The sequence below is a fragment of the Mirounga leonina genome, unplaced genomic scaffold (genome assembly GCF_011800145.1).
Source record: "Mirounga leonina isolate KUSES-001 unplaced genomic scaffold, KU_Mleo_1.0 Mir_180, whole genome shotgun sequence".
Taxonomy (NCBI): domain Eukaryota; kingdom Metazoa; phylum Chordata; class Mammalia; order Carnivora; family Phocidae; genus Mirounga; species Mirounga leonina.
This window is the reverse complement of record NW_023270469.1, coordinates 12,613,947-12,635,677: the sequence shown is the minus strand read 5'-3', so window position 1 is coordinate 12,635,677 and position 21,731 is coordinate 12,613,947. Positions and strand designations below refer to the sequence as shown.

The 21,731-nt window shown below is 56.8% G+C and overlaps 1 protein-coding gene across 2 annotated transcripts; it reads right to left on the bottom strand.

Moving 5' to 3' along the window:
* Nucleotides 1–727: 727 nt before the first annotated feature.
* Nucleotides 728–11,755, bottom strand: CLEC18C (C-type lectin domain family 18 member C). Of its 2 annotated transcripts, none has more exons than XM_035024790.1 (12): nt 11,360–11,755; nt 10,723–10,814; nt 8,489–8,728; nt 5,316–5,413; nt 4,774–4,895; nt 4,487–4,594; nt 3,787–3,879; nt 3,289–3,395; nt 2,582–2,711; nt 2,184–2,280; nt 1,640–1,731; nt 728–1,136 (listed from the first exon to the last, which is right to left on the bottom strand). In XM_035024790.1, the coding sequence occupies exons 1-12, from the start codon at nt 11,496–11,498 to the stop codon at nt 1,099–1,101; spliced, it is 1,356 nt and encodes a 451-aa protein (XP_034880681.1). In that variant the 5' UTR covers nt 11,499–11,755; the 3' UTR covers nt 728–1,098. The 2 variants fall into 2 exon arrangements, with proteins under 2 accessions (XP_034880681.1, XP_034880682.1); XM_035024791.1 differs by having other exon boundaries at nt 2,582–2,687.
* Nucleotides 11,756–21,731: the final 9,976 nt, after the last annotated feature.

Below are 21,731 nucleotides of genomic sequence, written 5' to 3'. Positions count from 1 at the left end.
CGATGTGGATTTCTTAATGACTAGTGATTTTGTGCTTGTTGGCCATTCGTATAGCTCCTTTGGAGAACTGCCTTTGCTCATTTTAAAGTCACTGTTTTTGATAAATTCCTTTTCTGCTGATAAATCCCTTTTCTGCCATGGTTAGTCAGAGCTGTTTCTATGTTTCTCCTGGTTGCAACCACGATAAAAATTGCGGCTGCTACACTTGTCCCCGTTCTATGGTCCCGGGCCACACTCGCACCTCCAACCAGCAAAGCCTCTCCACACATCACAGTGTGCAAATGAGCCAGGGTGCTTCCCAGACCCTGATGAGGGCACCTCCCAGCGCTCACCTGCCCACAAGGCCCCTCTCACCACTGTAGGGAGCGGAGGGAGCCAGGGCCACGACACCCCTCCCGTTCAGACAATCACTAGGAAAGCAGGAGGAACACGCAGGAGCCCGCATACTGTCTACAGGGAAAGGCTGTCAGCAGAAGCACAAAGGCCACAGAGCCAGTGGTGAGAGGAGCTGGAGCAGGAAGTTAGGGAGGCAAACAAAGCTTCTAAATCTGTGCATCACTCAGGGGCTAAGACTGGAAAGCTTCCAGAAGGTGGCCTGGGTCACGTGGGTGGGCAGGGAAGGGGTGGGTAGCGGGCAGCCAGCTGTGAAGCCTCTCAGGCATCCTCTGGTCTTCCCCGGATCATTCTGGTCGGCTGATTCCCCTTCAAAACAAGCAGTCGCAAGTCTGGCTGATTCATAACTTAGTTTAATCCTTTGTGGGGTGCACCCTGGGCAGTGAGGAACCTCCATCTGCCCCAGAGGGTCCGGCGACCATGGAGGAGAGTGGTCTCTTCTGGCTGCTGGCCCTGCCTCCTGTTTGGGCGCCTGACACCCACCTTCCCAATCAACAGCAGGCTGAGGGGCCCCGGCTCCCCTCCCCCTATGGCAGACTCCCTCTGGGCCTGACTTGTACCCCCTGCCTCCCTTCCTGCCAGGTCTCTCTGAGACGTCTGTGGATGTTGGCTTGCAGTCCTGGCCTGGCCCTTGTTCCAGACAGGTGGGCAGCTGGGCGAGCGCGGCTGCGCATCCGGGTGCTGGCAGGGGGTCACGGCCAAGTCTCAGGGTCCCGGGTCCCACCGGGAAATGTGCTCCTCAGCTGGAAAGGAAGCCGGACAGAACGAGGGTCAGTGGCAGCCTGGGCAGTCCTAGGATGGGGACCTTTCTGCAGTTGGTCCTGAAATGGCTATGCTCCCACGTGGAGCTCCAGACCTTTCCAGCAGGTGCCGCTGGGGGCGGGTTCTGGGCCACGTTTCCCCTCTGTTCCCTGCCACAGTTCACCGGGCTCTAGGGAATCAGGGAGCACTGGTGAACCCAACAGGTCCCTAAGTAGCAGCTTTGGTGACAGGGGGAAAGGGACCATGGAGAAATCCCTGGCCAGGCTGTTTTTCCAGTCCGCCACATGGACGTGCTTCGTGAGGCTGGGCTTCTTTCTCTCTTTTCCCCGGGCCTCAGGGGCCCGAAGGCAGCTCAGAGCGCCGAGCAGGACTTCCCCGGCGGCCCTGCATGCTCAGACACTTTGCGGGTCTGTGACCTGGACATCCCAGCCCCTGGAGCGAGCCAGCAGGGACCAGAAGAGGGGAGCTGTGAGGGGGCCCTCACCAAACTGGCAGATGTAACGGTTTCGGGTTTTGCAGCGTTGGTCGTTCCAGTTGAAGGCGGCGGACGCCTGTAACTCCACACAGTTGCCAAACCTGCCAGGCCGAGATGCTGGGTGCTCAGCGTGGGGCAATGAAAGTAGGCTTCCATCTTCCACGCCAGCAGGCCCCCCTGTGTCTAAGAGCCCCGTCCCACAGATGGGGCCTCCAGGAGCCAGACCCACCCCCCAGCTCCCATGCCTGCTCCCCAGTCCTCAGCCGCTCTTCTCAGGAAGAGGGATGGAGGGACCGCTGAGGGGACGGTGGATGAAGCCTTCTGGAGTTCCCTCTCCTCTGTGTGAGCCTGTGGAGGCCGGGGTGTGCCTCAGCCCAGCACCGTGCCGCACCCAGCCGTGCCCGGACTTCCTGGGCACCGGGGGAGGCCCAGGCCCTCAGGGGACTCAGCCAGGCAGCGGGCTGGGTGGAGGTTCTTCAGTGGCATCTGAAGGCTCAGCCAAGGGCCCAGGTGAGAGAGAGAGCCCAGGGGAGGGAGGGCACCCCAGACTCACCCCTGGTTGTCAGGCTGCCCAAAAGCAAAACTGGTGAAGGATTGGTGCTCCCCCGTGGTCCAGCGGAAGGAGTCCTTGGTGGTCTTGTAGGTGAGCCCTGGGCCATGGCAACTAAGGTTGGTCCACCACCCAGGGCCCCACTCAGAGCCCAGGTTCCCTGAGAGGAGCGCCCTGAGCTTGGAGCCTGCTGCCTAATGCCCTTTCGGCTGCCAGCCCTTAACCCCCTTCCTAGCTCTTCCAGCCCCTGGTGACCCTCCCTCTCCCTCCCTTCCATGCTCTCCCCAGGGAAGGAGGTTGCCAGTCCCCTTCTGGGCCCCCAGCCCCTACCGCACCCTTACTGTCTGCTGGTGGGTTTTCACTGCCCAGATTCCTGCACTCCCAACCAGCCAAGCACTCACCGATCCAGAAGTTCCTGGTCTCAAAGTCGCTGTCAGGCACCTCGTTGGTGGTCTCCAGGCGGCCCAGGTAGAAGGCGAGGATGTCCTGCACTTTCTGGCTCTCGATCTGCGCTAGCACCCCGCCCTTTCCCTGTAACCCCCACTCCAGGTCACACTGGCAGGGCCCCAGAGCTCAGGCCAGCCCGTCCCGCCCATCCCGCCACAGCCAGGGATGTCCTCTCCCCCACCCCACAGCCTCCTGCTTTGTAACATCCCCTCCCTGCATCTTCTCTCTCTGGGCCTGGGGGCCCTGCCCTGGGGAGGTTTTTGTTTCATGTGTTCAGTGTCCTGAATACATTGGAATCGGTTGCCAACATTAATACATCGAGAGATCCCAGTGAAAATCTGAATTTCTGATTCTCTTGAAAAATCCCAAGTTCTGGCCTCCCTGAACTCGGCTACCTGCCTGGCAGCCAGCAGCTAGAGCTGAATCAGGACGGCTCCTTGGAGGGGGGGGGGTGGGCGGGGCCTCCCCCCCTGAGTCCCTCAGCTCATTCAGTGACCTCCTGGCTTCCATGGGCCTCTGAGTTTGTGACCCCTGCTTTAGAGTAATGACCAGAGTCAGGGCAGGAGAAATCGAAGGAACCATCTCTTAGTCCGAGGTCCCTCCATGAAGACCCTCGCTTGAGACCCTGGGGGTCCCTGGGAAGGCAGGGGTCCACCGTCACCTGGCATTTCATCTTGGCTCCATAGTAGGTGTCTGCCTCCGAAGACACCAGGAAGCAGTCTCCGTCGATCCTCAGGTCACAAGTGTGGAAGGGAAAGTGCACCTTGGCTGGGGATAGGGGAGCCTGACTATGCGTCGGGGGGACCTCAGACCCATCACGCCTTCCACCCTGCCAGGGAGCCAAGCTCAAGAAGCCCCTTGTTCTGGCCACCCTCTCCAAGCTGGAGGGTGGGTGGGAGTTGGTGGCATGCTGGGGAATGTGTAACATCCAGCTTGCTCTCTCGTAACAACAAAAACAAAAAATATTTGTGGCATTTGCCAATTTCACCCACCGTGGCTGGTTTCAAGTTACCAAACATGATGGGACTGAACAGGGAGTCAGGAAGAGATGTGGCCCGTGGGCTCCCGTGCGCCGGTCTGAGCCGGATGCAGCTCCCTGGTGAGGGGCTACAAGGGGGTGGCCTGGCTCATCATCGGGGGACCTCAGGGCAGGACTCACTGGCACACTGGGCTCCCCCATAGCCGACATCACAGACGCAGGAACACTCCTCCTCCCGGAACCGGCCATGCACGCACCGCACGCTGCACCGCACTGCCCGGGGTGGGGGTGGGGGGAGAGGACGGAGCTCAGCCCGCAGCCCCCGGACCCCGTGCTGCCCCTCACAGGCCTCGGAGTGTGGGGAATGGCCAACCGTGACAAGAAAGACCCTCAAGGATGAACCCCAGCAGGGCCTCCACCTGCTGCTATGCTTGGTGTCCGATTTGATCTCCATCATAGAGAGAAGAAAATTGGGGTTTGGGGGGATGACCTGCCTGTGGTCACAGAGCTGGGAGGGGGAGAGCGGGACCAGAGTCTACTTCTAGATCCTGATAATGTGCTCCTCCTGCCATCCCAGGGCCTAAGGGCCAAACCCGATTCCACTTTGAATCCCCTACACGGCTCAGGGTCCGGCAGGTGCTCAGGCTGGTGGTTGAATGACCATATGCAGTGTTCAGATCAGCAAGTCCCTGGTCAGTAGCCACCCACTCCCTCAGGACTCTCTCCCCACACTCTCAGCAGGTGCCGCACGGCCCCCGGACACACCACGCTAGCATGTGTGTCCCTCCTCAGCCCTGCGGCTGCCTGCCTGGACCCTGGCCCGGGCTTCACTTGCGCGGCCCCCGGGCAGTTGTGACCTGGGGCTCCGGGTGCTCCTCACCTTGGCAGTATCTGCCCGTGTAGCCGGGGGGACAATGGCAGTGGCAGGTGCTGATGTTGAGATGGCCACGGTTCCGGCAGCTCATGCGACATGGGTTTCTGGGGACCTCTGGTCAGACGAGGGTGAACTCTGAGAGGGGGCCCTCCTTCAGGCAGGCCAGGCGGCTGCCTCCCCCGGCGCCAGGGGCCAGGGCTTCGGGGGAGGCTGCCACCCTCCACGAGGCTCCCCACATCGAGCGGTCTTGTACCGCCTGCCCCAGCAGGAGGCAGGCCGGGTGGGGCGCTTACCACAGAGCCCCCCCGCATGGTCCCAGGCTTTGAAGCAGCCCGAGACACCGGCCGTGCAGAGCGAACACCAGGAGCCCTTCTTATAGGGGACGATCGTCTTGCCGTGGACCTCCCAGTTGCCTCTGTGAGAGCAAGCGCCAGAGGGCTGCAGGGGCCGGGGCGGGCCTTGCTGTCTGCCCCACCGGCCCCTGCAGCTCCTTCTGGCCCACCCAGGGAGTCGGGGAGCTGGGGGAGCTGGGGGAGCTGGGGGAGATGTCCTAGGAAAGTACAGATGGCCTCCACACTAATAGGAATGCTCCGTTCTTCCAGCGGGCAAAGCACAATGGTGCTGCCAAGGAGGGGCCACATTCGGCTTAGCTGGAATCTCGGGGGCTGCCCACTTCCCCACCCTCTCCCTTTCCTCCTTCCCTCTCCCCGTGAGGGGGCAGACCCAGGGGTGAAGGCCTTTGGGGGGATGGCTGAGCGTTCTAGCCTGGGTGAAGGTCTCCCCCAGCCCCCAGCCCCGCGGTGGATGGCAGCATGCTGCCGTGGTGGGGGCTCACCCGGGGGAGTACGCGCAGACGAAGGCTTCCATCTCTGCCTGGGCCCCAGAGCACCGATGCCGCCCACAGCCCAGCTGGCTCGACGTGGCCCACACGAGCTGAGGAGACACGGTGGCTCAGAAACCCTATCACGGGCCCCCCCCACTCCCAGTCTGGGGGCCCTCCACACTGATGATGCTTGCCTGGGGAGGGGAGACACAGCCTCTGCCCCAAACGAGCCAGACAGAGCTCCCTCGGGACCTCAGGAGCAGTGCTGTGCTGGGCAGAGCTATGAGGACAGGCAGGGATAGCCCAGGAAGGCTTTCTGGGTGGGGGGGGGTGGAGAGGTTTGGATCAGCAGATACCTGAAGAAAGGAGAGAACTGTGGAGGGGGGGGAGAGTGGCAAAAGAAAGTCTTGGACCTCAAAGGCCTTGCGACAGATCGCATACGTGGCTACAACACTTCCCTGCTCCCTACAGCCCACTCTTAAACGTGCCTTTGCATTTCTTTGCAATAAGAGGAGGACTCTCTTTTCCAACCTTGAATCATGCTGGGCCCGTGGCTTGCAGTGGCCAACAGAATGCAGCAGAAGTGATATGGAGCTGGGGGCGCCAGCGTGGCTCAGTCGGTTAAGCGTCCGACTCTCGGTTTCGGCTCAGGTCATGATCTCAAGGTTGTGGGATCGAGCCCTGTGTCAGGCTCCAGGCTCAGGGCAGAGTCCGCTTGGGATTCTCTGGTTCTCCTTCTGCCCCTCCCACAGCTTTGTGTGCGTGGGTGTGTGCTCTCTCTCTCAAATAAATAAATAAAATAAAGTCATTTTAAAAAAATGATATTGAGCTGGTTTTGAACCTAGGCCTGGAGACCCCACAGGCAGAGGTGAGCCAGCTGAGGTGAGCCCACTAGACAGCCCACTCCCAGCCCACACAGTGGCTGACCACACTCGCTCGTGGGCCCAGCAAAGACCAGAAGAACCTCCCCACTGGGCCCAGCCCAAATTGCCAACCTACAGAATCAGAGGATGCTAAACTTTGGGGTAGTGTGTCATGCAACAAAAGCTAACAGGTACAGGTCTCTGACAGTATTCAACACTTGGACTGAAAATCTTAAAATCAGGGACAGCTTGGAAACAGCATAGTCAATGCAGGGGAATGGTTAGGCGAACTCCTGCAGCACTCAAAAGGACAGCTGTGAAGTAGGGAGACACGGACATACGTCCTCAGTCATTGGAGAACATACGTTCTCTTTAGGAATGCATGCAACTTTTGCAAACATTGACCCCTCACTTAACCACAAAGCAAGATTCAAGAAAAACCAAAGGAACAATATCCCATGGGCTGCATTCTATAAATTCAATGCAATAAAATCTCAAGCAAATAACTCAGAAGTAAGGAAAGGTTGGGGCGCCTGGGTGGCTCAGTTGGTTAAGCATCTGACTCTTAATTTCATTTCAGGTCATGATCTCAGGGTCTTGGGATCAAGCCCCATGTCAGGCTCTGAACTCAGCAGGGAGTCTGCTGGAGAATTTCTCTCTCCCTCTGCCCCTCCCCCTACCCCCCCAAATAATAATTAAAAAAAAGAAGTAAAGGGGAACCTGGGTGGCTCAGTCAGTTAAGCATTTGCCTTAGGCTCAGGTCATGATCCCAGGGTCCTGGGATCGAATATAAAAAAATAATAGAGTAAACTGAATAAAGTAAAAGAAAGTAAATAATGGGGGCACCCCGTTAAAATACATAAACTTAAAAAAAGTAAGTAAATAATAAAGATAAGAGCACAAATTTTAAAAAAAGAAAAAGGATAAAAACAAACAAAAGCTGATTTGTTAGAATAGATACATCTCTGGGAAGACTGGTAAAGAATGAAAGAGAGAAGGTACAAATAAAGCTGATAATTTTAAAAGGACCTAGCTACAAACACAGGAAATTTTTTTTTTAGATTTTATTTATTTATTTGTCCGAGAGAGAGCAAGAGAGCAAGCAAGATCACACAAGCAGGGGGAGCGGCAGGCAGAGGGAGAAGCAGGCTCCTAGCTGAGCAGGGAGCCCGATGCAGAACTCGATCCCAGGACCCTGGGATCATGACCTGAGCCAAAGGCAGATGCTTAACCCACTGAGTCACCCAGGTGTCCCAGGAAATATTTTTTTAAATCCCTGTTTAATCCTAGTTTTTTTAAAAAAAATTTTATTTATTTATTTATTTGAGAGAGAGAGAGCAAGCAGGGGGAAGAGCAGAGGGAGAGGAAAAATCCCAAGCAGACCCTGTGCTGAGCCTAGAGCTCAACCCGGGACTCTATCTCACAACCCCGAGATCATGACCTGAGCCAAAACCAAGAATCGGACGCTTAACTGATGTTCTGCTCTTATTTTTATTATTTACTTTCTGTTTTTTTAATTTTATTTATTTATTTATTTATTTATTTATTTATTTATTATTTTTTTTCTTTTCAATGAGAGACAGAGAGCATGAGAGGGAGGAGGGTCAGAGGGAGAAGCAGACTCCCTGCCGAGCAGGGAGCCCGATGCGGGACTCGATCCCGGGACTCCAGGATCATGACCTGAGCCGAAGGCAGTCGCCCAACCACCTGAGCCACCCAGGCGCCCCTATTTATTTTTCTTAGTAATCTGTACACCCAACATGGGGCTCGAACTCATGACCATGAGATCAAGAGTGGCATGCTCCACTGTCTAAGTGAACCAGGCACCCCCATTATTTACTTTCTCCTACTTTATTCAGTTTACTCTATTATTTTTTATATTCTTTTTTTTATTTTTTAAAGATTTATATTTATTTATTTGAGAGAGGGAGAGCAACAGAGGTAGAGAGAGAGAGTATGAGCAGGGAGGAGAGGGAGAAGCAGGCTCCCCACCGAGCAGGGAGCCCGACGTGGGGCTCAATCCCAGAACCCTGGGATCATGACCTGAGCGGAAAGCAGACGCTTAAGTGACTGAGCCACTCAGGTGCCCCTAGTTGCTGGTTTTTTCTTAAGAGATGAGAACAAATAGAGTTAAACATTTTCTAAATGTAGGTGGTGGGTAAAAGGGAGTCCATTACTAGATTTACGTTTGAAATAGTTCATAGTTAGAGTTGAAAAAAGGAAAAGTCTACAAATCGTTGGAAGAGTAGCCACCAATGTGAAGACGGCCCGTCGCCCTTCTGAGCCGACCCTGGGGGCCCGGGGGCTGGCCCACAGCCTCACCTGAGTGTAGTGGGCGCAGGTGGTGTTGCGGGCACACTCGGCTGCCGCGTGGCTGTACCAACCCCCCTCTGCGAACCACAGGCCCACCACGCCGACGAAAGACGCCGAGCCCGCGGGCAGCAGCTGCACGTTCCAGCCCACCTGCTGCAGGGCCCGAGGTGCTGACGCGGGGTTCCGGGCTGGGGCACCACAGACGGCCGCCCTGGCCTGAGCCCATCGGGCCAGGCTGTCACTCCAGTCCTGGGGGCCGCACAGATAGAGATGTCAGCGGGGACCCTTGGGCCATGCCTTAGTGATCCCACTCCCTCCTCCACCCCCAGGTGCGGGGGTCATGCCGAGAGCACTGGACGGGGAGTCGTGTTTCGCCCACTTCACCCCGGGGCCAGGGAAGGTCAGACCGGACCTGCAAGGAGCTCTCGGAGATGTGTTGGTAAAAGCACCAGTGAAGTCTGGGCACCTGACCCGGAGCCTGGCTCAGGCGGGACTGAGAGCTTCCGTCCTCCTGACCCCAGTGTGGGCACCCTTCGGCCCTGCCCTAGGCACCACCCCAGAGGGGGATGGGTGTTCCTGAGCTGTGCCAGCCTGGGCAATGGGATGGGCTTCTGTGGTAGATTTTTCTGTCTGGTAACGTGAGCCCGGGGCAGGGCCCGAGCCATTCAAACTGGTTTTGTGTTTGCCGTTAGGTTACAACTGGCTCTAGCCATTGTCAGGAAGGCTTGGTTGCTTCCATCTGGCTTTTTGTTGATGCAAAAGGGCCTTAGCAGCCAGGCTGCTTTGTCTTGTCCTCCCCACCTACCTGGCCTTGCGTGGGGTGCCAACGGGGAAGCAGGACCAAAGAGGCTCCTGGCCTCAGGGCTTTGGCCCCAGCCAGCACTGTTCTCTGGAGTGGCCCTGATCTTCTCTCCCCACCCACACAGCAGCAGACTTGCCCTTATACCCCTACGGCCACCCAGTTGTCCCCCTCCTTAAATCAGGGGCTCAGCAATCAAGAAGACTTGGGTCACCCCATCACCATGCCCTGGGCCAGCCCAGCCACCTCACCCCAGTTGTGTGGCCTCTAGCAGTCCCCTAATCTCCATGAGACTCAGCATCCTCATCTGTGAAATGGGGACAGTAAGATACCTGGAGGGTAAGATTGTCGTGGAGATTCAAAGGGTACAGGGGGCAGAGTGCTGTGCTCATGGCCTGACCCACTGTGGGCTGGATAGCTGTTCTGATTTTACCTCTAATGAGGACTGGAGCTGGAGTAGTGGGGACTGCTTGGGGGCCCCCTTGGCAGCCCTGCACCACCCTAAGAGGCTTAGCCTCCACTGGGTAAAAGCCCTAGAGGCCCGCAGAGGTGAGAGAGGCTGAGTGGTGAGGCTCCATTCTCATCTCATCTTTTATGAAATGCTGATTTCTAAGACTTTGGCCAAAGGCGCATGAAAATCATCGACACCGATGACCCAATGAGCGGGAGCACGTCCACGCCAGGGACTTGAGCTGGGAGCATGAGGCATGGGCAATGGGAGCCAGGACCTGGGCCTGAGAAGGGGCAGAACTTCTACAGAGCAGGGAAAGGGGGAGAAGCGACCCCTTCCCGCCAGCCTGCCCCACCCCCACCTCCTGGGAAACTGACCCTAGAGCTCTCAAGGTCACCACCACTGAGCCAGCCTGGAGGAGTTTATGGGAGGCAGCCATGGGGAACCCTGTCCACCCCCACACTATCCTGCCCTCACCCCCGGGGCCCGTTAGCGTGTGCTGGGGCAGTGTTTCTGGGCCCTTGGATGATACCACCAACTCTGCACGTCCTACCCCAGCCCCCAGAGAAGGAGCAGGGACCTTGGAGGGGCCCCTCCTAGTCACCCAGATAAACCCTGAAGAAGCACTGGGTCCTGGTCACACTCAAGCCCCCTCCCTCAAGCAGGATGCTTCTCCCTCCCAGGCTTCTGCCCCTCTGATCTTGCTGGGACTCCTTTGTGGAGCTTCTCTTTCCTGCGGGCCTTCTTCCATGTCTTCTGGTCTCCAGGGCAACGGGATGGGATGTGAGGAAAGGCCAAAGGACTGCCCTTCTGGGAAGCAGGCCGCTGCGGAGCCCTAGCAACCAGGCATGGTCCCCCCAGTGGGCAGGGTGACTGGCTGCCCCCCTGCCCTGCCCAGGCAGAATGGCGCCTGTCACCGGCATGGCCTCCTGAGCCCTCTTCAGGGTTGCCCCTCCCGCTACCCCCTGGGCGGGCCTGCCTTGGGGTACTCACCATTCTCTGCATGTTGGCTGCGGGGGGGTGCACCCGGCTGCGCAAACGGTTATGTACGGAGAGGAGCAGGAACGCCTCCTTACTGCTCAGGGCTGGGGCGGGAGACACAGCCAGGCCCCTGTATAGCAGGACCTGGGCTCCCCCCGGGTGACCCTGGCTGATGGGGTGGGGGTTGCCATGGCAGCTCAGAGGGCAGCCCTGCCCTTAGTGAACAAGAGCTGATGTGGCATGGGGGGATGGGGGGCCTACGGGAGACAGAGAGCTGAGGGGCTGGGAGAGAGGCAGGTGTACAGGGACCCTTGAGCTGGGGCCTGGGCTAACAGGAGAGAGAGGGGGCCACGGGCTGCGTGTGTGGAGGGGGCAGTCCTGGGGCCCCCAGCTACAGACTCGGCTGGTATTCCTCCTTGACCCCCAAGCCTGGGTCCACTCCCCTTCATTCTTCCTGCTCCCCAGTCCCAGCCTCCCCCATCCATCTTGGTTCTCTGGGCTACCAGGTGGCGGGGGCGGGGGGGGCGCTCCTTAAACCACACTAGCCTGCCCAGAGCTCAGGCCTGAGCACTGGCTTCCAGAAGGCCCCTGGCACCGGTCTGCGGTGCTCATAGCTGTTCGCGTTGTTCCTCACCCAGGGGCCCCTTACCTCCAGGAGTTGGAGCCTGATCCTCCTGCAGCGGGAGGAGCCGCGCCTCTGTCCAGGCCGTGCCAAGGAGGGCCAGGAGCACGGGCAGGAGGCCGGGCCGGTGGCCCCCCAGCCTGGCGGAGGGCTCTGGCCACAGCATGGGCCTGTTGGGCGCTCCGGGTGTGGCCTGGCTCAGCCGTCCAGCTTGCTTCCCAGGCTAGACAGAACCACTCACAATCTCAAGGAGGCAGGCTGGACTGGCAGACAAAAGGGGGAGGCTGATGTGAATAATCGGTGTATCCAAAAAGCCTCCCGTTGACACTGCATGAAGAGACAGCCAGCTCCAATCCCAGGGCTCCCTCCCTCCTCCAACCCAGGGCCTGGCCGGCAGCCCTGCCCACAACAACCGACTGAGCAGTGTGCACTGACCCTGTAGCCCCTGCTAATCATTGCAGGATTATTAGAGCCCTTGGGGAGCCCTGGGAGACCCTGCTGATTGGGCCACAGACATTCCAGGGCGGTGGATTAGCAAATGATGGCCGTGCCCTGGCTGGGACAGTGTCCTTCAGGCGCAGGCCCAGGCCCGGGGCAGGCAGGCAGGAACTGGGCAAGACCCCAGGGGAGCTCTTCCCTTTCTTGGGAAGCTTATCCCAGCCCCCAGCCATGAATTAAACATAGGCAGGTGGTAACCACATACCAGGCAGGTACCACCGGTGGGTGGGGGCCCTGGGGGGTTGGGTTTGTAGCGGAATGGGCTAGGGCTGCACCTGTAGGAGGAAAAGAGTGCCTTAGGACTCTGGGCAGTATCTGTCTGGGCAGTGTGGGGGGCTGGGCCCAGCCCCAGGGGACCTGCATCGCCCACATGTCTGCAGGCCAGGAGAGGGCCAGGCGAGCAGAGGAGAGCACGTGATTTCCTTGGCTGACTGGAGTCCTGCTGGGAGCAAGTCGGACTCTAGACAATCAGGCAGCACATTGCCGTGATGCTTTGGGGCCTGGCTGAGGCCTACACGATCCGATCCCACCAGAATACAATGAAACAGACCTGCACTGTGGCCCATGATTCTTAAAAAAGATGAGGCTATCCTGCAGGCCATGGCCAAATGCTCACACCCCCCACCCCGCACCTCAGGGCAGATCAAAGGTTATTCACCCACCACAAAGGATAGCCTCGGAAAACAACTCCTTCCTCCTTCTGGAGTTTGTGTGACCCCTGACCTCTGGGCCAGCACCCTCTCAGAGCCAGGTGTCACCTACCAGGAAACTGCTGAGATGCAAGTGGGCTTGGCTTTCTGGGGAGAAACACTGATGGAAAGTGGATATTGTCATGGGAATGGGGGAGGGGGCAGGGGCAGGGCCAGGCATAAGGACCCCTAAGCTGGCCTGGGGTTGTGTGTCCCTCCACACAATACCCCAGGGCCTTGGGAGTTTCTTCTCCCTCCAACGGATGGCCAATTTCAGATTCATCCTGCCTGGGTCCTAGCAATGCTTAATAACAGTGACCTTTCTCTGCAGAGTTCACAAAGCACGCACGTGGCTTCACCAAATTGTCGCAACGACAGAGATGCTGTGCCCATTTTGTAGATGAGGAAGCTGGGCTCGCTGTGTCTAAGGGACTTGCCTCAGGTCGCCAGGCGAACACAGGGTGTGTCCCAGCTAATTCAGGCTTTCTGTCTTCACAACCCTAGACACTGGTGCAAATCTGCTTTCACGTACGTCGTGGCCCTCGGAGTTCTCTATCCCTCTCTCTCTGCCCTTCCCGTTCATGACCTCTCTCTAAAATAAGAAGGAAGAAAGAAATCTTAAAAAAAATAAAAAAGGTAGCTCACACAATTTTGCTGAGCTCCCAGGCACAACCTGGAATAAATTTACATCAAGCCCAGGTCCTTAGTAAACAGGTCATGATAAGCTCAGTTAAAAAGCATTAGCCCTAGTGGCACTTGGGGACTCGAGCCCAGCTTTTGTCATAAGCATCTGCTGAACAGACCCATTGCTCCTCGAGCTTCATGACTCTCATTCCCTTTGGATCACTCAGTGTTGCTCATCCCGCCACAGTCTCCCACCCCCTAGGTGCCAGGCCATGCAGCGCACCTTGCAAGAATAAGAAAAGCAGCTGTTGTGCTCTGAAAATTGTGCTCTGAGCCAAGTGCTTTATCCACATTATTTGAGTCTTGCCAAAAGAGAAAGAGAGAAAGAAAGAAAAGAGAAGGAAGGAAGGAAGGAAGGAAGGAAGGAAGGAAGGAAGGAAAGGTGTCATTGCCCATTTTACAAGGAAGTAGATAGAGGCTACGATGAATAATTTTGTATCAACATGGCTAGGGCAGGGTGCCCAGAAGTTTGGTCAAGCACGAGTCTGGCTATTCTTGTGAAAGTATTCTCTAGATGTGATTAACACTGAAACCAGTAGACTGATTAAAGCAGATCACCCACTATAACGTGGATGGGCTCATGCATTCACTTCAAGGTCTTAAGAAAAGGACTAAGGTCTCCAGAGGAAAAAGGAAGTATGCCCCCTCGACATCATGAGACCTCGACATCAATGATTCCTGGGGTTCCCACCCTGCCTGCCTGCCCTGCAATTTCAGACTTGCCAGGCACCAAATCCTTAAGATAAATCTCTCTGTATATACACACATCCTATATGGCCCTCTCTCTCGTTCTCTATAGTCTCTCTGGGTGACAAACTACAGCAGGGGCTCAGGAAAGGTAACGTCTCGATGTCATACTCCAAGGGGGAGGCAGTGCGGGCATTCGGACCCAGGCCAGGTCAGCTCCAAAGTCATGTTCTTAACCAAACAGGACAACAGCCCTTCCACCCTGGACTCTGGGGGACTGAGTCAGACGATGCCCCAGATCCAAGTGTCTGAGGTGCCTAACTCCACAGACCCCTCCAGGTGAGGACAGCGGGAGGGAAAGGGCACATCCCTTTTATCAAGGCTGCCCAAAGGAGCCTCTCCTCAGCCCCTCCTGAGTCACGGGGGCCACATGGGGTGTCACCTCTCAGGGGGAGATTTGATTAGTCTGATTTGGGTTTCTAGTTCATCCTGACAACCCGCACTCCAGATGCAGGGCTGGAAGGCCCCAGGAAACTTCACTGGTATGTCACAGCGCCACCTACTGCTCCATTGGAGGGTCAGCTGCAGTAACCGAATGCCCCCTGCTCTCTGAGGCCAGGACCTTATCCCCATTTTACAGATTGGCAAACAGAGCTTTTGCTCGCCACTTTCCCCCATTCGCTCAATCATGTGATAGATGCCAGGCATGATGCCAGATGCTGGGGGTTCAGAGAAGCCAGTCCTCCTCAGAGGGATTGACAGACGAGTAGGGGAAAAAACAGTAAAGACAGAGGTGGAAAAGAGTAGAGTGGGCACACCAAAGGGAGGCCAGTTGTCGTGGGAAGGAAAGGCTTCACCGAGGAGATGCTGGTGATGGTGGGCTGAGGTTTTGAAATTCTGGAGGCGTCTGCCAGGCTGATGGGAGGGGCCACGGGGGATCATTTGATTCTCAAGTCAGGACTCTTCCCCAAGCACAGAAGGACAGGGGCCGGAAAGGACATCTTAGCGAGCAAAAGATGTGTTTGGCGGAGTGGGACTTGAGAGCAGGGTGTAAGATGGGATCAGTCGCACACGGGGGGCAAATGGGTCAGGATTCGGGCCCCAGCCTCGCACGCAGTTGGCCCCAGAGCCACCTGGGGCACCTCTGCCTGTCCCACCATGGAGACTGTGCTCCGCCACGCTAAGGAGTCTGAACACGTCTCCCCAACAACGGGGAGTCCCGAGGAGCTGTTAGGTTAAGCCAGTGCGTAAAATGATCTGACGTGCTTGGGAAAGACAACCCTGCAGAGTGAGGATGGGGTGACACCAGAAGCAGGGACCATCCTTTTAGGGATGATCATCGCAGCAAGGGATGCCAACTCTCTGACCTCCAGCAGTGGGGGTGGGGAACGAGAGGCCAGGAGAGACGAGAGATCTGGGGACACAGACTCGGTTGAGCTGGGTGATGAACTAGAGGTACAGAGAGAAGCCAGTGGGGTGACCAGATGACTCCCCGGTTTGGGGTCGGTTGATGGTTCGTGGACATGAAATAAAAGGAGACTTGGAAGACAGGATGATGAGGTTGTTCCTGACGTGTTAGCCTGGGGGATTCCCACCTGTAGCTGCTGGAACATTGCTTGGATGAGCAGAATAAAGACCAGTGACTCCAAGTTGGCAGGGAGTGGAGAATTCCTCAAGGGGATGAGGCCGTGATGGCATCATTCCTACATGGCTACACTGTCAGAGACCCCCTACTTGAGCTGCACAAGGCGGCGTCCAAACCAGCCCAAGACCTGGTGCCTTCCACCAGCATTTTGTCTCATGCTTCTGGGCCTGCGGTGACCGCGGTTTGGCTGGGCAGCCGACTTAGGCTGCGGGTCAGTGGGCTTTGCTTCAGGTCGGGGTCCCATCTGTTTCCCGCGTCTGTCGCTCATGCCGCGTGATCCTCCGAGATACGGTGGCTACTCAGGGCACCATCTAATGATGACAGCGGCACCCAGGAGGGCTGATGACCACGCACGGTTCGCCTGAAGGCCTCGGTCGCTCCACCTGCACACGGTGGCGGTTGCCTAGCTTTTAAAGCAAGGTCTCAGCATGGCTGACGCCAACCAACATGACCGGACGAGAGCTATGCTCCAAGCCGGTCATGCGCTGCAAGCTCACGGGGCAGACGAACGAGGAACTGAAAATGTCCAGTGTACCACAGCCAGGGAGCACCTCCCTGTTACCCTGTGTGCTCTTTTCTCCCTCCCTGACCCAGCCTCAAATGGCCTCCTGGCCACCGCCTGGTGCTATAACGCAGCACCTTTGGGTTCATTTCCAGATCTTCCCCCAAGCTGTGTGATCTTGGAAACGTCAGGTTCCTTCTGAGTCTCCATCATCTGCTAAAACCTCACCTCCTGAGACTGTCATAAAGATTACATGGGATGATGTGTAAGAAACACCTTGTCCTGCTCAGGGACCAGCGAAAGTCCTCCCTAACCCCACAGATCTCTCAACAACTACCACGTGTCCTGAGGACTCTTCAACAGGTGACATCCAGTGGTTTCGAGACACAAGAGAAGTTGCTGGAAGTCTCTGGAGAAGTACTGATCAGATCTCCAGTCCTGTTGATTCCAATTCACGTGGAGGGGATTGCTTTAGGTGCCCCAGATGATTCTAAGGCACCCCCACTGGCGTCTAGCACATGCTCAGCACTTACTTCACTAGTTCACCGGTTTCGTGGGTTAAAGACTCAGGTGTGAGTCCTCGTAACCTTCGGAAGGAGGAAGGGAGGCCCTCTGTCCCCAGGCAGGCCACCGCCGCATGGACGGTGCTGTAGTGTCTGTCCGTGTCTGCTGTCCCTGGGCGTCCAGAGTCTGTTTCACACTCTGCTAACACAGATGCGAACGGTTTTATGTACCACGTTTAGCCTTTGTGATGGCAAATACGACACACAGCCACCAGAGATGAAGAACGTTTCACAAGCAGCCACGGCCAGAGTAATGAACAGGTCTGTTTATTCACTTACAAACCTAGTAGCATGAAAAGAACATCTTAATTAAAATCCGGTTTGATAGAAATACAGGGCACGATGTTACTACCGCCTTCATGGACTCAGAAATGCTGGTCGCTCTGGGTGCCTAAGATCAGCAGGGCTCCTGAGAAAGATCCCATCCCCTAAAGTGCCCCAAACGTCCTCAGGACCTCGTGCTGTCGCCACGCAGGGACAGGAAGGGGCTGAGGGAACTGCACACTTACAAAGGTAAATAAGGAGTTACGTCCCTGTACAATCATTACAATGGCATTTCCAAGATCCCAAGAGTAGACCCGAGAGTGAAGGGTGAACTGTTCTGCTAGAAACCCTTTGACTGAAACAAGCTGCAGAAAGGCGCTTGATCTGGGGACAGGAGGCTCTGGGGGGAGGATGGGAACCCATCCCCCATGGAGAATGAGTGAAGCTACTTTCTTTTTCTCTTTCCTGTCTACACCCACCATTGGGTGTAGAGACATTCTGGGGTAAGGCACGAGAACCCGGCTTGGAGAAGAGAGGTGCTCCCAGCTGCAGTCCTTGGTGTGCAAAGGATCAAAAGATCCTGGCACAGATCTTTTGAAAGAGATGCCAGAAATACCTTCCCCACCCCTTGTAATTTCTGTCCTTGAGAGACAGAAAACCAACAAGGCAGAAGGTTTGCAAAGGTGAATCCAAACATCAAGCGAATAAAGTCCTACCAGGACATGTGTAATTGTGCATGGGATGCTCTGTTCTGTGAAGTGTCTATAGTACAGGAAACCACTGTGACCTTTCTCAGACAAGGAGTAGCCAAAAAAGATTAAAATATTCAATCCTCTTGAAGAATAGTGCAGTTGGTGGGTATGAGAGCCTACAAAGTACAAGAATCAACGTTGACAATAAAAGGAGGCTTAGGACTTTGCAGAGAAGAACAACAGTGGTGGTTGAGGGAAGCAGGGAGAAATCTGTACAGCTTGTTCAGCACTCACTGCTTGTCCACAGAATGGGATGAACACCTTAATGATCACTTTACTTCACCCACCGTTTCCTACAGACAGTGAGGTTTCTCCCAAATTCATAAGCCTGCAAATGGCATAGGTCAAGCTGCTCATCAGGAAAGCCTGTGAAGGTTTTCTCCCCAAATTGCCACGTCTGGGCATCAGGAAAAGACTTCCCCAGGAATACACCTCAGATGAGTTCGTCTATCTCCTCTTCTTTATGGGCAGTCAGGTGACACCAAGCTCTCGGCCATTAGCCAAAACATTAAAGTATTTCTCTAGCACAGGAGCCCGGAACGTCTTAAACTTTCACGTATCCGACTAGCCAGAGACGGACTTTCTGTCCTCAGGCAGCCAGAAGTCATCGGCCGTGTATCCTGTGAGTTAACTGGCGATCGCGTCTGGGGTAGAAAGCATGCAGCTTGGGGGCTGGCGTGGTGCCACAGGGGTGCCACGGAGGTGCCACGGAGCTTTCTGGCCACTCGCGAATGGAAGAAGCCCTCTCTTTCTTGTGCACTGCTGAATCCCATCGCCCAGCACGGTGCCTGGCCAAAAGAGGCCATAAGGAAACAAGATGGGCTTGTGTGGCGAGGGGGGCCTGAACTCAACGAACGGGAAACGGGAGTGTGGCGCAAACTGCAGGGGCCGCTGTACCCTCCGAACGCTCTCCATTCAAAGAGCTAGTGACTGGACGACGCGCCAAGCAGGGCTGCACGTGCTGGGAACGCAGTCGTGCCTAAGACGTGCCTAAGACCGAGGTTCTGTCGAGAGAGGGCAGGGCTTGCAACTGGCGGGAAAGGCAGTCCACCAACACAGACCGTACAGGGGGACGAGTTCCACAAGGGAAAGAAAACAGGGCCACTGACACTAAGGGAGGGCGGGGCGGGGGCCTTCTCAGAAGATGGACTGAATGAGTCCATTTCCTCGGCGCAGACAAGGCAGGAAGGTGCAGAGTGACGCCCGGCCCAGAGCTCAGGGCCTCTAAATCCCGCCTCCCAGGTCGGGCCAGGCCGGCGGGGCGGATTTCAGTCGCGCTCCGCTACAGCCTCGCCCAGGAGGAGCCGAGCGCCTGCGGGTCCAAGACGCCCTTTGGCGCCCTGGACCAGAGTGGCTTTGAGCCGCGACCCACCCGGGGACGGAGGTGGGAACGCGCCTGGAGGGCAGAGCGAAGCCCCGCGCTGCCCACAGCACGGCAGGGCGAGCGGCCCACCGCGGACGGCCCGGCTCCAGCTGCAGAGGTCAACCGGGTCGGCGGCCCGAGCTCCGAGACCGCCCCGCACCACCGCAGCGGCCGCCCAGAGGCCCGGGGCGGGGCCTGGCGAGACCCAAACAAGCCCCACGTGGCAGGGGCGGGGCCGCCGCGGGGCCGCCACGCCGCGCGCGTGCGCCGGAGCGATCTCGCGCCGGCGTACCCTTGTGGGGGCCGTAAAGCGCGGAAGGTCGCGGTCGCCGGCTTTCCCCGGAACTTTTTGCTCCCTCCGCCCCGCCCCTTTCCCTGCCCCGTTCCCCGCGTTCTGGCGCCGGGACCCCCCGCAACTGTTGTGGCTGCTGCCCCGCTGCCGCCCGGGTGCTGCTGGCCGCGGAGCCCGCGGGGGCCCGTGAGGTAAGGAAGACAGGGGCGGGGCCGCTCTGGCCTCCCCTCCGCGCGCGTCGCCGCGTCCCCCTTTCCGCTCTGGTCTCCCTCGGGAGTGGTCCCGTCCGCCCCTCGTTTCGCGTCGCTTGCGCCGAGTCGCCTGGGGACCGCGGCGGCCCGGGCCGAGAAGGGTCCGCCTCGTCTCTCTCCGCCTGTCCGCGGCTGCGCTCCGTCCGGCCGAGGTGGTCCGGGCCTCGGACAGCCGTGCCCGGCTGGCCCGGGGCCTGCGCACCGGCTCCTCAGGGGGCGTCCGCCGGCTCAGCCCGACGTCCAGAGCGGCCGGGGTGACCTCGCTTCGGGCTCCCGGCCTCGGGCAAGCCCCCGGCGCGCATGAGGCCGGCCTCGCCCGGTCTTCCTCCACTGCGGGTGCAGTTGCTTTCCCGCCCGGAGACGTGCGGTCCGCCTGTGCTTCCCTCACTTGTAAGACTGCTGCAGAGCGCGGCGGCCGAGTTACCGGGAAGAGTGTGGGCCCAGGGCAGTGAGCCGACTTCGTGATGTGCGACCACTCGGGACCGATGTGAAGGACACTGAGGTCAGATTCGGGCATCTTCAAGTGCATTTTGCCGGTGTGTGTAAGCGTGACGTGCGGGGCCGCGGCGGGAAGGGGGAGGGGAGCCGGGCCACGGGGCACACTTGGCCAGCGCTAGCGATTTGTCTTAATTTCGTCAACTTGTCTGATCACCTGGTGGCACTTGCTGAGAATTACCCACCCAGGACCAGCTGGATCCACTCTCCAGAGACGGAGCCTGGGCTAGAAATGTGCTGGCTGGCCCTTGTGCTGAGGCAGGTGTGGGAGATGTTGTTAATCGCCCTCCACTCACCTGGCTTCCTAGTCGCCAGCGGCCCATTTGTACACACGCTGTGACCCTACAGAGGAACAACTCAGAGGGACTTGGAGTTGCCTTCTTGTTCTTCTTGGTGTAAGCAGGTGTGAGCATACCTAGTCCCGGTATCGCGGTTGCTTGGCAGGTATTTTTCTTCTTAGCAGAAAATATCGTAGGGTCGTCTTAGTTTTTAAAACATGTAATTTATTTTGGGGGCCCCTGGCTTGTTTAGTTGGAAGAGCATGTGACTCTTGATCATGAGTTCCAGCCCCAGTGGGGTGTGGAGATTACTTAAATAAAACTTAACATATATATTTATGTGTGTGTGTATTTTAAATCTGGTTACGACTTTTATTTCTTTGTTTTTGACATCTTCAGTTTCTTGTCTACCGACTTTCCCTTCTCTGCCATCAAACTTTGCCTTGGTTTTGCTGCCAGACCTACTTGGGTACTCTGGTGCCTTCCTTCCTTTGTTTGCATTCACTTTAAATCCTTTTTTGTTCTTGTTTGCCCTCACCGCTTCAGTGACTCTTTGAAGGTCGTGCACACAGGGTCACAAATCCTTTTCTTGGTTCTTCTCACCCTAGGCTTTTTTTTTTTTTTTTTTTTAGTCACCCTAAGTTTTTAACCCATCTTGTTTATTCCATCTTGAACCTCAGTTGTTGTTATGTGTCTTCTGTTACATTTGCAGTTCCTTTTATCCTGCCAGGGGATGTGCCTTGTGGTTCTGTCCTCACAGCTACCCTTTCTTTACTCATCTGATGTTGTTTGAAAGGTAGCAGGGAGGAAAGATTCCAGGGCAGACTCCGGTGCCAGCCCGGCAGGGTTTGACTCCTGGCTCTGCCCCTCACCGGCATTAGAGAAGCGCGGATGAGTGACTTCTCCGTGCCTCAGCTTCTTCAAGCGTAGAAAAGAAACTTTAGTATCTACCTGGTAGGGTTGTGAGGCTTAAGTCCGTTGTACACGCCTGAAGCAGCATCTGGCCGACTGTAACTGCCTATGAAGATATTATCATTTTCTGTTTTAAAAATTCTGTCACGTGACTTAGATATCCCCTCCAATCTGCGGGCCTAGCCTTGAGATCCCAGAGTCCTCATTGAACTTTCCCCCCTCTCCTCTCAGCCATTCGGCAATGTGTATTTCCTGGGTGCCTCCCCTGAATGCTGGGAAAACCATGATCAAGTTATATAATTGGTCTCAGCTCCCAGAGAGCTCCATCGTAATAGGAGACTGAAAAGGACCACTTACTGAGTGCTGCGTAGGTGCTCGTTGCCATGTTTTTCCTTCCTGTCTGATTGAGTGTTTGTAGCAACCGTGTGAGGTGGGTAGGCCTAGCTCACCTTATGGATGAGGAGCCCAGGGCACAGAGATGTGGCATAACTTGCCAAAAGTCAGAGCTAATGAGAGGTGGGGGG

Coding starts and splice junctions, on each gene's coding strand:
- CLEC18C (XM_035024790.1), bottom strand. CDS start 11,498: ATGCTGTGGCCAGAGCCCTCCGCCAGGCTGGGGGGCCACCGGCCCGGC. Junction 4,595..4,773: donor CCATGCGGGGGGGCTCTGTG/GTAAGCGCCCCA, acceptor TCGTCTGACCAG/AGGTCCCCAGAAACCCATGT. Junction 2,281..2,581: donor GACCAGGAACTTCTGGATCG/GTGAGTGCTTGG, acceptor GCCATGGCCCAG/GGCTCACCTACAAGACCACC.